This window comes from Dromiciops gliroides, chromosome 3 (assembly GCF_019393635.1).
Source record: "Dromiciops gliroides isolate mDroGli1 chromosome 3, mDroGli1.pri, whole genome shotgun sequence".
NCBI classification, from domain to species: Eukaryota; Metazoa; Chordata; class Mammalia; order Microbiotheria; family Microbiotheriidae; genus Dromiciops; species Dromiciops gliroides.
In genome coordinates, this window is record NC_057863.1 from 447962022 (window position 1) to 447976686 (window position 14665).

Below are 14665 nucleotides of genomic sequence, written 5' to 3' on the forward strand. Positions count from 1 at the left end.
GTCATTTATTTTATTTTATTTTTTTAACAAACATTACTAATCCTAAATTATACTTGGTTAAAATGGAAAATCCTGTTAGTGTCTCTTCAGAAGTGATAAATGCTTCCTCCTTTTTTTCAATAAATTATTTATATTTTGCACTTCTGTCATTGTTGAAAATTATGGTAATGATGTAATTTCAAACATATGAGCTATTAACATTTTAATGGCATTTGAAAAACATTCATCAAATTTATATGTTTTTCTCCCAAAATGTGACATTGTCCTGTCACATTTTATACTAAATTCATTAAGCACATTTAGTTTAATCGACTGAAGACAAGCTGCTGGAAGGCCTTTTTTTATTTTTTATTTGCAAGTGACAGGCAGTCATACTTCATTCTTTTACTAACCCCGCTGACTTAGTGTGAAACAATATGGTTTTTCCTATTGTCACAAAAGAAGCAGCCAGAAGATGATCCAGTGCATTGTTCCCTAAGTATAGTTTTGCCAACAAATGATTGCACTGATTTATTTGCACTTAATAAACTAACTTATTCAGAGCTTTAGGACATAGGAGACTTTCATGCTGGATGCCTTCTGTAACAGAATTCTTTGTCCTGGTTTTTACAAACTTAAGGAAAAAGTACACATTAAAAATCCCTATTTTTATTTTCCTGAATTGTGGTGTTTTGTTAGAAAGGAGCCATCTGCTGCCTCATCAGTTTTCCCCCTCACAGTTTTGAAAAGCAAACCTGCCCACACACTTTATTAGCTTACTTTTATCGAACAAGGTGCTATGCAAGAAATTCAGATCAAAGTGTTATGCTAACCTTCAAAGTTGTTGCTGTGACCACTTTCAGATGACATCTTGTCAAAAGATGTTTTTCACCTTTCTTGTCTGGATCCTTTCACAGGACTGATGGGACGGCTACTGGGCTGATTCTTCAATGCTGGGGAACACAAACTTCGCTCCGTTTCCACTTCCTGTTGGAAGACATTAAGGGGATGTGTGTTAAAAGCTATCAGTAGGAAACAGATGTGGTTTTCAGAGGGTTGGGATGGCAAGAGAAAGAGAAAGGGAGAGGGAGAGGGAGGGAGGGTGGAAGGGGGCTTCTATCACAAGGGATATTTTCCAATAAGTGTCAGGGTAAATTTCTATAACTTTGCCGAGAACTACAAATGGATATATAGTGTTTATTTTACATTTTAGGCACCATTTCAATTTCTGATTTAGCTTTTCTTTCAAGTGACTTTCCCCTCCTCACAAAGAAAGAGAGAAGAGAAATAAGGGTCATAATCTAATGCAATGCATGCTAATGTATTCAGTTTACTAAGTCCAGAAAAAGTCGATAGGTTGCAATTCAAAAAAAAATTAATGTATCAACATTGTGTGCTGAAAATAGAAGGAAATGAGATTTTTTTTAAATTTCATGCCCACCTTGTGACATTTTGAAAGAATTATCAGCATATTAAAGAACTGGTGCAGTTATAAGCCATTAAATAAAATAAAAGGGGGGAAACACCATTTCCTTTACAACAGTGACTCCAGAGTATCTTCCACAGGAAATGTATTGGGGGATGTATGTTTATCATTATACCTTTGAATGTTTTAATTTTTGGAAAAAGCTAAAAAAAAGGGGGGGGGAAAGGAAATAAATATCAATTAGATTCACTAACCTAGGGTGGCTAGTATTTTTCATTTGTTCATCTGTTAATTCCTAATTTGGTGCAAAATGGTGCAATGGTTAAAGTGCTGAATTTGTTTTCAGAAAAATATAGATTCGAAGCCTGCCTCTGATACTTAATAGTTGTATGGCCATGGGTGCACAACTAACTTCTTTAAACCTCAGTCTCCATGCCTGTAAAATGAGTATGATCTCATAGGAATGTTATAAATCTCAAATGAGATCATGTATTTAAGGAGCTTTGAAAACTTTAAAATGTTCTATGAATGTCAATTATCATTCTTTTCTTTTCTTTTTTTTTTTTGCGGGGCAATGGGGGTTAAGTGACTTGCCCAGGGTCACACAGCTAGTAAGTGTCAAGTGTCTGAGGCCGGATTTGAACTCAGGTACTCCTGAATCCAGGGCCAGTGCTTTATCCACTGTGCCACCTAGCCACCCCCAATTATCATTATTTACTAACAATACTAAGTAGGATTCCATGACAAGTCCTGAAGAAAACCTTGGAAGAAAAAAAAATGTCCCAAGATGAAAAAAATCAGGAAAATAGACAGAAGGTTCGCCTATACTTGCTCATGAGATCTGTCTCTTCACCCTCAGAGTGTTCCTGGCACATAGTAAATGCTTAATAAATGTTTCTTGACTTGCTGACTTCTAAACAAACAAGGCAGTAATGTAACAAGTCACTTTTCACATTTATTAAATCTTCAGTAGAGGGCTTAATGAATGTGACTTCAGGTTTGAGAGCCAGGACCCTAGCTCTAAAAGCACTTCTTTACAGTAGATTACTTTGCTGCATCTTCATCTGTCATAGGAAGAAACAGAGCTTTTTGGCTAAATAACCCCTTGGCATATTTTCTGAAGTACACATCAATTAAACCAGGAGCTGCTAAACAATTTCAATGTGCTTGGCCTATTTGCATATACTTAATCACCTCTCCGTTAACCAAACAATGAGGCTCCAATGTTCATAATTCTTTCTTATACTTGTCATCATTAATTGAAGTTGGGTCCAAGGTGGGTTAGATTAAATCAATTCAGGATTGTTGTTCTTTATGTTTATTTCACTTAGGTTTTCATCTATTATTAGACAATTAATGTAAAACCTTGGTGGGGGGCAATGTAGATTTTTACAGAATCAAAGAAGGTTACACTTAATTATTATTAAACAATCTTTATTGAGCAAAACACCTCAGGATCAGCTGCTGTGCCAGTCACCCATTGGAAATTCCAATTTGTACAAGGCAAATATAATAGCATGCACTTTATTTAAGACATGAGGAGGAAAAATAATGGAAATGGGCCAGTGAAATATTTTTCATTTTCTGTATTGAAACGCCATGCTAGCACAGATATATGAATGTTCATTCCATACTATTGTGCTGTAAGAAAATGATGAGCAGGCTGATTTCAGCAAAAAACCTGGAAAGACTTAAATGAACTGATATAAAGTGAAGTAAGCAGAACCAGGAGAACATTGTACACAGTAACAGCAACATTGTTTGAAGATCAATTGAGATAGACTTAGCTCTTCTGAGCAATACAATGATCCAAAACAATTCCAAAGGACTCATGAAGGAAAATGCTTATCCTCATCCAGAGAAAGAACTAATGGAGTCTGAATGCAGATGGAAGCACGCTATTTTACTTTCTTTTTTTGTGTGTGGTTTTCTTCTTTTGGTCTGTTTCTTCTTTCACAACAGGACTAATATTGAAATAAGTTTTACATTATTGCATGTATATAACAGCAAATTGCCTACCATCTTAGGGAGGGAAAAGGTGAGGGGGGAAGGGAAAAAAATTTAAAACTCAATTTAAAAAAAATGAACGTTAAAAATTGTCTTTATATGTAATTGGGGAAAAAACCTACTTAAAAAGAAAAAAAGAAGTTCATTCCCAAAAAGGTATCTTTTCCCCACACATATTTTCAATATATACCTTGACATTCAGCTACTTCACTATAAAGGCAGGTAGTGAAAAAATATGGTAGAAAATGTTGTTCCAGATTAAGAAATTTTTTTTAAAAGAAGTTAAAACAGTGGAAAAAGTGCTTATTTTTTAATTAGGAGATCTGATTTCAAATATTAGTTCTGCCACTCTGTGACCTTAGGCAAGTTACTTAAGCTTTCTGGGCCTCATCTTTTAAAATCCCTTGCACCCCTAAGTCTATGATTTTATGGTTGTCATTTCAGAAGCCTCACATTCATATACAATGAAGATTTTGTTCAGGAATAGGGTCAAATGGCAGACATGAGGAATAACTTTTTATTTTATGCTAATATCAAGACAATAGGCCAAATACCTGTTAGTATAACCTCCCATCTTCAACACTGCAATATATTCTAATATATCTTGAAATTTTTAACACTACTGTGAATCCCAAGTATCTATAATGATATCATCTTTCCCTATCTTTCCCCTTACTCTTCATACTTTTATCACCCTTTCTTGTGTATATTCCCCTAGAAGAATGTAAGCATCTCAAGTGCAGGGACTGCCCTTTGATTTGTTGACTGGACTTTTATTTGTATTTGTATTCTGAGCACTTAGTGTAGTAAACACTTAATAAACATTTTAGGTAATATTTTATGTTCCTCCAGGGTAGACAGATAAAAAATTGATTCTATCTTAGGCAAAACAAAAACAAAAAAAAAAAAGATTAGTCACTCACTAAAGTATAAATCATGTCCAAATTACTTATCATGTCCCAAATAGCTAGATTGCCAATAAGTTAGTTAAAGGGCCTAAATGAATACTGGATTTTTAAAATTTATGGTAAATCTAAGAAGGTATCATGTAAAAACCAAAGAACTCCAACTCAACCTATTTAAATACAATATCAGATCTGAAAAAAAAGATATGCCAAAAAACATATCTCTTCTTAAAGAAGTTTAATCACTGTAAGACTGTCACCACAATGAGGGGACCCTAAAACTTGCTCAAATTCCTTTTCAAGTAGATGTCAAGGACAATAAGAAAGTGCAAACTCTTTTGCAAAGCATCATGGAAGAGGACTGAAAATGATAGCCTTAGAGAATTAGCCTGCAAAAAGCATAGGAGAGAATTAACTATACCAGAGATAACCAATATTATTTATATACTAAAATCAAAGAAATTAATAGATGTGAGATGAACAGATTTTATAGGGTCTATAATTTGATCTAGTCTCATCTTAGAAAATCGCATAATTAGGCTATATTTGGAATCTATATTTCAGGGACTGATGTGCTGCATGAGGAAGTAGTCATTCAATTAGTTAATACACATTTCTTAAGCACCTACTATGTTCCAGGAATTGTGCTGAGGATACAAAGAAAAGTAAAAGAGAGTCCCTGCTTTTAAAGGTATCTCAGTCTAATAGGAGAGAAAACATACAAAAAATATGTATAAACAAGGAGCAGCTAGGTGCTATGGTGAAAAGCTTCTTAAACTGTGGATCTCATAACTGAATGTGGGGGGTGCAAAAAATTGGCAACAATAAAAGTTTATGTACACATCATTCATATACCTATATGTTCAGGATCACATACATAGAAAGTTTTTGGGCCAAAGTGGGTCATGAGTGGAAAAACGTTTAAGAAGCCCTGGTGTAGTTGATAGAATGTCAAGGCTTAGAGTCAGGAAGACCTGAATTCAAATCTGTCCTCATACACACTATCTGTGTGACCCTGGGCAAGTCACTTAAGTCTGTTTTGCCCTCAGTTTCCTAATCTATAAATTGAATTGGAGAAGGAAATGGCAGACCACTCTAGTGTCTTTGCCAAGAAAACTCCATTGGGATCATGAAGAGCTAAGAAATGACTGAACAACAACCAGGGCCCATACCAGAGTTGTGGCAGTTTCAAAAGAGAAAGAGGCAAACATGAAAGTTGTTATGATGATAAAACTGACAGGCCTTGTCAACAGATTGGATATAAGGTGGAGGGTTAGAGACGAGTAAGAATTTGGGATGAAATTTAGCTTGTGAGCCTAGGTGACTGAGAGAATGGTAGTACATCCTATAGTTATAGCAAAGTTAAGAGGAGAAGTTTTGAGAGAAAAAAACAATAATGAGTTCAAAGATAATGGAGATGCTGAGTTTAAGACATCCAGGTCAAAATGCCCAATAGGAGGTGGAGTGACAGACTGGAGGTCAGTGAGATGTTAGGGCTAGATACGCTGATTTGAGAATCATAAGCATAGATGTTAGGAGCTAGAGTGAAATAGTAAAAGAGGGGAAAAGAAAAAGCAACTGTGCCTAAGCAAGTGGACCCTCCTGCCCCCCAAAAAGAAAGAAAGAAATCCATCTTTTCTCTTCTTTTAATTTAAAGGTGTTGTTTAATATCCCTTACTTTTATAACACCTTTATTTCTGAATATCTCCCTTCTTCTCCTATGAGTGAGTCATCCCTTGTAAAAAAGAATAAAAGAAAGTAGTAAAAAGCAGTTCATAAAAACTAGCCATCCTACTGAGCAATTCTGACAGTGTCTTGTACCCATGGTTTTTTATCTCTGTAAAGAAAGAAAGAAAGGAGACCCATTTTCTCATCTCTTCATCAGTTCTAAGCTTGATCATTACAATTAACATGATGTTCAGTCTTGTTTTTTTATGTACATTGTTATGTTCATGTGAGATATTTTCTTATTTCTAGAGCTGACACACTTATGAAGTAAGTGATGGATAAAATGTTAAGATATTTCAAAGAAGATATCAAAGGGGTGGAATAAAAAAGCACAAATGGAATTATTAATGAAAAAGAGTGACTGATAAGTTATCAGCAACTAATGACCCATATGCCTACTTTCCCATCTCTATAAAATATTTTTGAGAATAATTTACAACCTTGAAATCTGATAATGAAGCATGCTTCCTGCCTCTCAGAAAAGCAATAGACTAAAGGTGGAGAAGGAGATTTACATTTTCAGTCAATGGGGTTGATTTGTTTTGCTTGATTATACTTATTTGTTACAGAGGGAGAGTCATTGGTAAGTGAAAGTACTATTTAAAAACAAAAGATCAATGAATCCTTCTGGACCTATGGGGTAGCATTTGACAGATTCACCTTCACCACCCCCTATGTAGTCTCTTTTCTAGATTTTTACAACATTGTTTTCTTATAGTTTTTCTACCTTTCTGATTGCTCTTCCTCAGCTGCCTTTACTTTATCCAGGTGATATTTACTAAGAGTGCCCCCTAAGAATTTGTTTGTAGCTCTCTGCTCTTCTTCTATGCTATCTCTTTTGGAGAGATCATCAGCTCCCATATGTTCAATTATCATCACAATGAAGATTGTAACTGTAACTATATATCCATCCTTAGTCTATTCTGAAGTACAGTCATGCAACACCAACTAACCTTTTGAACATCTCCAATCCAATATGTCCAAAACAGAGCTAAATATATTTTTACCCAAAGTCTTACCCTCTTCTCAACCTGCCTATCTGTCTTAGGGAACCACTCATTTGCAAGTCATACCAGCTTGATGTCATCCTTTATTCTTCATTTGCACTTAGCCCATATATCCAATCTGTTGTGTAGGTGGGGCAGTGGATAGAGTACCAGGCCTGAAATCTGGAAGATCTGAATTAAAATTCACCTTCAGATACTAATTGTCTGAGCCTGGAAAAGTCACTTAGCCTCTGTTTGCCTCATATTGACATAATTATCGCAACTATTTCCCAGGGTTATTGTAAGGATGCAATAAAAAATTGTAGAGTGCTTGGTATACCATGTAACATATAGTAAGCACTATATAAAGGTTAGTCGTTATTATTGTCCATTTATCTCCACCAACACACACACACACACACACACACACACACACACACACACACACACACACACACACACACACCCCACAAAACAGGACCTCACTGCCTCATACTAGGACAACTGCAATAGATTTCTGGTTGGTCTCTCTGCCTCAAGTCTCTCCCCACTCTAGTTCATCCTCCACTTAGCGGCCAATGTGATTTTCCCAAAATTCAGGTCATACTATATTATTATATCCCAGCACTACATTCAAAATGATGTGGCTTCTTATTATCTATGCAATCAAATATTAATAATAGCTGAAATTTGTATAATGCTTTAAGGTTTGCAAAGTGTTGTGCATATATTAATTATTTTGATGTTCACAACAAACACTATGAGGCAGGTGAATTGATCTTAGCCTCAAAAACAAATTCTGAAAGAGCTCAAAAAAAAAAAAGATTTTTAAAAGCAGATAAGATAGGTAGAGGAAAAAAAATTAGGGAAAGGACTGAGAGTAAATACAAGAAAATCATGAACAAAGAGTCAATAGTTTTGGTAAAGAAGGCATAAAATAGGCCAAATGGATAAAAAGAAGCAAAAAAAAATCCACTTTAAAAAAAGAAAATTTTTAAAAAGCAGAATTGGTCAAATAGAAAAGGAGATCCAAAAGCTCACTTAAGAAAAGAAATTCCTTAAAACTTAGAAATTGGGTAAGTGGGAGATCATGACTCCATAAGACATTAATAAGTAATAGAATAAAATCAAAAGAATGAAAAAATAGTAAAAATGTGAAATATCTTGATTGTCCTAGAAAATAGATCAAGGGGAGATAATTTATGAATTATTATTCTACTGAAAGCTACGATTAAGATAAGAGCCTACACATCATCTTTCAAGAAATTATCAAGAAAATGTCCCTGATATTCTAGATCAAGGGGGTAAAATATAAATTGAAAGAATAAAATGGTTACCTTTTGAAAGAGAATCCAAAATGAAAAATCCCAGGATTATAGCCAAATTCCAGAGTTTGCAGGTCAAGGAGAAAAATATTACAAGCAGTCAGAAACAATTCAAATATCATAGAATCACAATCAGAATTACACAAAATTTAGTAGCTTCTATATTAAAGGATCAGAGGCTTGGAATATGATATTCTGGAGGGCAAAGGAACTGGGATTACAACCAAGAATTAACTCTCCAGAAAAACTGAGTGTAATCTTTCTGGGGGTGGGGGGGGGCAGGGATGTGCATCTAATGAAAAAGAGAAATTTCAGGCATTCTTGATGAAAAGACCAGAGCAGAATAGAAAACTTGATTTTCAAATACAAGATTCAAGAGAAACTAAAACAGGTAAACAGGAAAGAAAAATTATAATGGATTCAATAAGGATAAACTGTTTACAATTCTACATAGGGCACGTAAAATTAGTATAAACAGAGAGAGGACATGGGTGTGACTTGACTATGATGTGGTGATATCTAAAAGAAAATTAAATTAAGGGCTAAGAAAGAAGGTGCCTTGGGAGAAGGGGGAAGGGAGATGTAGGATGGGGTAATTTGTCTCATATGAAGAGGCATAAAAGAACTTTCACAGTGCAAGGGAAAATGGAGGGGGGTAGGCAGGTAATGTTTGAACTTTACTTTCATCAGAATTGCCTCAAAGAGGGAATATCATATACATTCAGTTGGGTGTAGAAATCTCTTACCCTAAAGGGAAGTAAGGAGGCGAGGAACATTAGAGAAGGGGGAAGGTTGATAGAAGGGAGAATGGATTGTGGGAGGTGGTTGTAAGAAGCAAGGCAATTTTGAGGATGGACAGGGTGAAAGGAGAGAGAAGCGTAAACAGGGGGCAAAATAGGATGGAGCTAAATACACAGTAATCATCACTGTGAAAATTAATTTATAGAAAGTGTCTCTGATAAAGGCCTCATTTCTCAAATATATAGAGAACAGAGTCAAATTTATAAGAATACATTCCAACTGATAAATGGTCAAAGGCTATGGACAGACAGCTTTGAGACAAAGAAATCAAAACTAACTGTAGTCACATGAAAAAATGCTCTAAATCATTATTGATCAGAGGAATATAAATTAAATAACTCTGAGGTAGACCTCAAACTTATAAGTTTGTCTAACATGACAGAAAAAGAAAATAACAAATGATGGAGGGAAAACTGGGGCACTAAGGCACTGTTGGTAGAGTTGTGAATTGATCCAACCATTCTGGAAAGCAATTTGGAACTATAACAAGGGACTAAAAAACTGTGCATACTTTTTGACTCAAAAATTCCACTGCTAGGCCTGTATTCCAAAGAGATTTTTCAAAAAAAAAAAAAGAAGAAAAGGAAAAGGACCTATAAGGACAAAAATATTTATAAAGACTTTTTGTTTTGTCAAAGAATTAGAAATTGAAGGGATGCCCATCTGTTGCGGAATGGCTGAACAAGTTATGGTATATGATTGTGATAGAATGCTATTATTCTATGAGAAATGATGAACAGGATGCTTTCAGAAAACCTGGTCTTGACAGGAACTGATGTAAAGTGAAGTGAGAACAGTGTATACAGTAATAGCAATGATGATAAATTGTTAATGACTTAGCTATTCTCAGCAATACAATGATCCAAGACAATTACAAAGGACTCATGAAAGAAAATGCTATCCACCTCCAGAGAAAGAACTGAAAAAGGTTGAATGCAAAGTGAAGCATATGTTGAAAAAGTTCTCTTATTTTTTCTTGGTTTGTTTTTCTTTTGATATGTTTTCTTTCATAACATGACTAATATGGAAATATGTTTTTATATGGCTGCACATGTATAACCAATATCAAATTGCTTGCCTTCTCAATGGAAGGTGGGTTAGGGAAGGAATTTGGAACTCCAATTTTTTTTTACATATATTTATGGAAAAAAAAATTGGGGGGCGGGCCAATGACGGTTAAGTGACTTGCCCAGGGTCACACGCCTAGTAAGTGTCGAGTGTCTGAGGCCCTGGATTTGAACTCAGGTCCTCCTGAATCCAGGGCCGGGTGCTTTATCCACTGCAGCACCTAGCTGCTTCCATCTCTCTCTTTTCTATTTAGCCAAATCCTTTACCATCCATCTCAGTGCCATCACCTCCATGAAGTTATTTCCGTTTAGCTTACCCCATACGATTCTTTCCCTTTTCTGAATTCCTTGTATGGCCAGTCACTATGCATGACTACTTGATTTTTCTCTCTGACTTTTCCTTTTTAAAAAAATATTCCATTTATCCAAACACTGAAAATTTTCTGACTTTTCACTTAAAAAATAAGGACAAGGGGCAGCTAGGTGGCACAGTGGATAGAGCACCGGCCCTGGAGTCAGGAGTACCTGAGTTCAAATCCGGCCCCAGACACTTAATACTTACTAGCTGTGTGACCCTGGGCAAGTCCACTTAACCCCAATTGCCTCACTAAAAAAAAAAATAAAAAAAAATAAGGACAAGTCAAAGCTGATTAGGTTGAAGTGGATAAAGTGACTTTGTAAGGAAGATTATTTCCCTTTGACTGTGAGAATGGCATGTTACCATGGATTACAAAAATGATAGAAAAGAAAAAAAAAGAGAAAAGAAACTAAATCCAGTTTGAATTATATAAACCAGACTCATTGACCTTTTTAAAAATGACCTTTTTTCATGATATTTCCAATTGTTTTTGGAGAAAAATTCTAATTTATTCATACATTCTTCCCTGTAAAAAACATCAATGTGGTTTTTAAGCATCCTTAGAGTTTTCAGAGTGCAGAATTTTAGAACTGGACAGAGACTTCAGCTGCTATTTAGCTCAACCCAATTGCATGTAGCAAGTTCAGGGCACTCACCCCAAATCCAGACTGAAGGTCCACAGAAATAATTTTCATCTACATCACACTCACAGTGATTTATTCACTCTATTTTATGTACTTGTCCTAAGGAGCACTTGAATACAGGAGACTAATGTATTCAAATGCAAACTAAGCAAGCTAAAGAAATATCAATTATGAAGGTTATATATTGTACAATCTATACTGGCTAAGTGAAAACAGCTCACTGGCTGCTATTGATACTATTCCCCAAACCCATAAATCAAATTTAAAACTCAAAGTTTTATAAAGCTGAATCCCTCAGGACAGTCTTCCAGGTAATTCTATAATTTTTAAGTATCTTCCCAATTCTCTATTTTCATTTCTCTGTACAGACTGTACAGACAACCAGTGCAGGAATAGACAGTTGGGTAGATAATTGGGTAGATAACAACGCTCCAAAATAATAGTATGAACACTCTTTGGGACCTCCTACTTCTACTCCACAGGAACCAAGAACAAAGGCTTTCTTAGTGTCAGGTCATCTGATGAACAGAAAATTCAGGATGTGAAGAAAAGAGATATATGGGCTTGCTACATAGAGAATCAGCATAGAGATCATAATTGAATCCATAAGAACTGAGATTACCAAGTGAATGGTGGCAGGCCAAACTGACATGTTACATTACTAAAGTAGGATCACACCATCCATTCCATTAACCTCTGCTTCTTGGTCCTACATCTTTATAAACTCACAGGTGAAATGGGTACAGCACTCAGTCCTGGGTGTTAAAATAAGAAGCACAAAACCATCTCCATATCCTATATGCACATAACTCAAGTAAAAATGGCATGGACATATGATTGACTTTGTTCCCAAGATCATGAGAATCCTTTGTCAATCTACTCCTATTTTAACTTGAGATCCACTTCCTTACTGCATACCATACCTTATCTTTAGTCCTATTTAACTATTATCAAGAAACCTCAACCATCAATTCCCTGATAGCCACATCCCCCAAAACATCGGGATATATAGTAATATTTCCCCTACTCCAAACTCACCTGAATTGTGAAGTCATTGGTGTCTGGAGGTCTCTTCTCTTCCTGTTATATTTCTCCGCATAACACACTTGAGTAATGAATTAAGATCTCCCTACATTATCCAGTTCCATGCCCTTACCTGTTTCTGTCTAATGGTCTTACAAGAGAGTTTCAGCTAGTTTTGGCCAAGGGTCCTTTCCTCAGAATTGTAGCTAGCCAGTAGCTATGGGGTTGTAAGCATCCAGGGCAGATCAATTCTGAACCAGCTCTGAAGCCCCAGGAATCACTGAAAGCAGGAATAGATTGCTCTAAGAGGCGCCACCTGGTGTCCATACCCTGGCACAGGTGGGGAGGAGGAGGAGGGGGCAAGAGGCTCCTAGAAACAGGACTGATCTCCACCGCCCCCCCCCCCAACCTAGAAGAGCCAAATCAGCTTTTCTCCTGACATGCAAAACCTCGGTGATCAGCTCTGGGACTGGGGAGAGGCCACTTAACCTTTTCTATGTCTATTTCGCACTCTGTGAAATGAGATAATGCCTGAGGCATTATATGAACTCTGAAGCGGAAGGGACCTTGGAGACTGTCCAATTCAACATCCTCATTTTACAAGATGAGGATGCTGAGGTCCATAGCGGTGTTTTGATTTTTCTGAGGTCACAAAGACAGTCAGTGGCAGAGCAGAGACCAGAAGTCTGCTTTCCTAATTTCTTGATTCCCAACTCGGGGCTTAAGCTTTCTTCCCTTCCCTACCCCTGCCTCACCCCCCCACCACATCACATCACATCACCACTCTTTATATACACGAAGTCCCTCATATAGGCAGCACGGCAGGCAGATAGAGACCTAGCTTTGGAGTCAGAGACCTAGGTTTCAAGTTCTGTCTGCAACACAATGACAATGTGAACCTAGGCAAGAGACTTAACCTTTCGATGCTTGGGGGAATTCTCAACAGCTTTAAGTTACCAGCTAGCTGCATATCTGCATTGATGCTAAAGGAATTTGGTTCCCTACAGAAATGGAATAGCAGTTCCAGACTTAAATAACATTAATAATAAGCATCATATAGAGTTAACCTGGGATGCACAAACCTCGTCAAGCCTCTTATGGGGATGGGAAAAGTCAATTATTAACACTTTAAATGATTTGATTTTCCGCTGATTTAGTACTAAAGCCAGTGCTATAATCTGTAGTGCAAGGATCTGTAATACTTGGCCAGGCCAGATCTTACCACCTCTGCGTATGAACCATACCAAATTCCTTGGAAGAAAAGCTATACAAGAGAGGGCAAACTGTGTGGCTATTGCTGCTACTGCTGTTGTTATTTTAATAAGCAGCATTCCCAATTTCTCTGATATTGTCTGCCTGTGTCATTCAGTCTGGGAAGGCTGGCATTTGCTCATTTGCATGGTTGGGTTAATATTTGCTACTCACGACACGCAAAGAGGTTCTGGGAAGTTTAAAGATATGATAGTTCTAAGTACATTGAGATTCTCAAAGGAAGCCATGGTGCAATGATTTAAATGTACTAGTATTAATGTTTTGGATTGACATGCAATACTTATATGCCCTATTGTCTTCTGCCTACTTAGAAGCCATCTTCATTTGACTTGTGCTATGGCTGAGAAAGCGTGTGGTATTTTATACCAGGGAGTATTGAACACAAGTCCTTGATGAGATGCAGAACTTTACTACTATACAATCTTATTTGCATGCTGGCTTTGCATTTAGGCAGTTAATTTTCCATATAAAGTGGAAAGAAATACAGCCATTCTAGCCTTCCCAGCCAGGAATAAAAAACAGTAATTTGCCCCAGCGTCTCTCATCTTCTGCAATAGGGCCCTAACATACTTTACTATTATCTTTATTAGTTGGAGACTATATCCAGCGTTACAAGAATCCTAATGAAAAGAAAACTTCTATTAAAATATTTTAACTAGTTTCAATTGACCCTATTACTGGCAAAGGAAAATCCCTAATGACTAAACCTTTTAAATCTAATCTCCTCTAACTCACTTTAAAACTGATGTGCCATCAGAGATTTAGGCATTACTATGAAAAGTTTTATAGGCTATTTTTTTGTTTGCATTTGGTTTTGCTTTTTAAAACTTATCTCTGACTTTTTGTTACCACTTTAATTTTTCAGAAATTAGGCAACTCATTGACTACCCCCAAAAGGAAAGAAACTACCTAAAATGAGCAAATTGAACATATTTCTATATCAAAACTAAATGATCTGCGCGTGAGAATAAATCAACATTTCAAATTCTTTCCTGGAGCCCTTTTCAAAATAGTAATAATGGTCCTAGGTGTCTTGCAGCCAGCTTTCAGGAGACCTGGTTGTTAAATTTTCATTGTGAGCATTTATAACTCAGACATTAGCAAACTTTACAAATCTGGGTTTGCTATATTGTTCTGTTTATTT

The 14665-nt window shown here is 36.3% G+C and overlaps 1 protein-coding gene across 1 annotated transcript in view; it reads right to left on the reverse strand.

Annotated features, from left to right (window-relative positions):
• Window positions 1-14665, reverse strand: part of XIRP2 (xin actin binding repeat containing 2) — a 430838-nt gene that overhangs the window by 151035 nt on the left and 265138 nt on the right. Inside the window, exon 4 of the mRNA XM_043997297.1 lies at window positions 813-966. Coding sequence (XP_043853232.1) covers window positions 813-849 — 37 coding nt within the window. The 5' untranslated portion in view covers window positions 850-966. The remainder of the gene's footprint in view (window positions 1-812; window positions 967-14665) is intronic.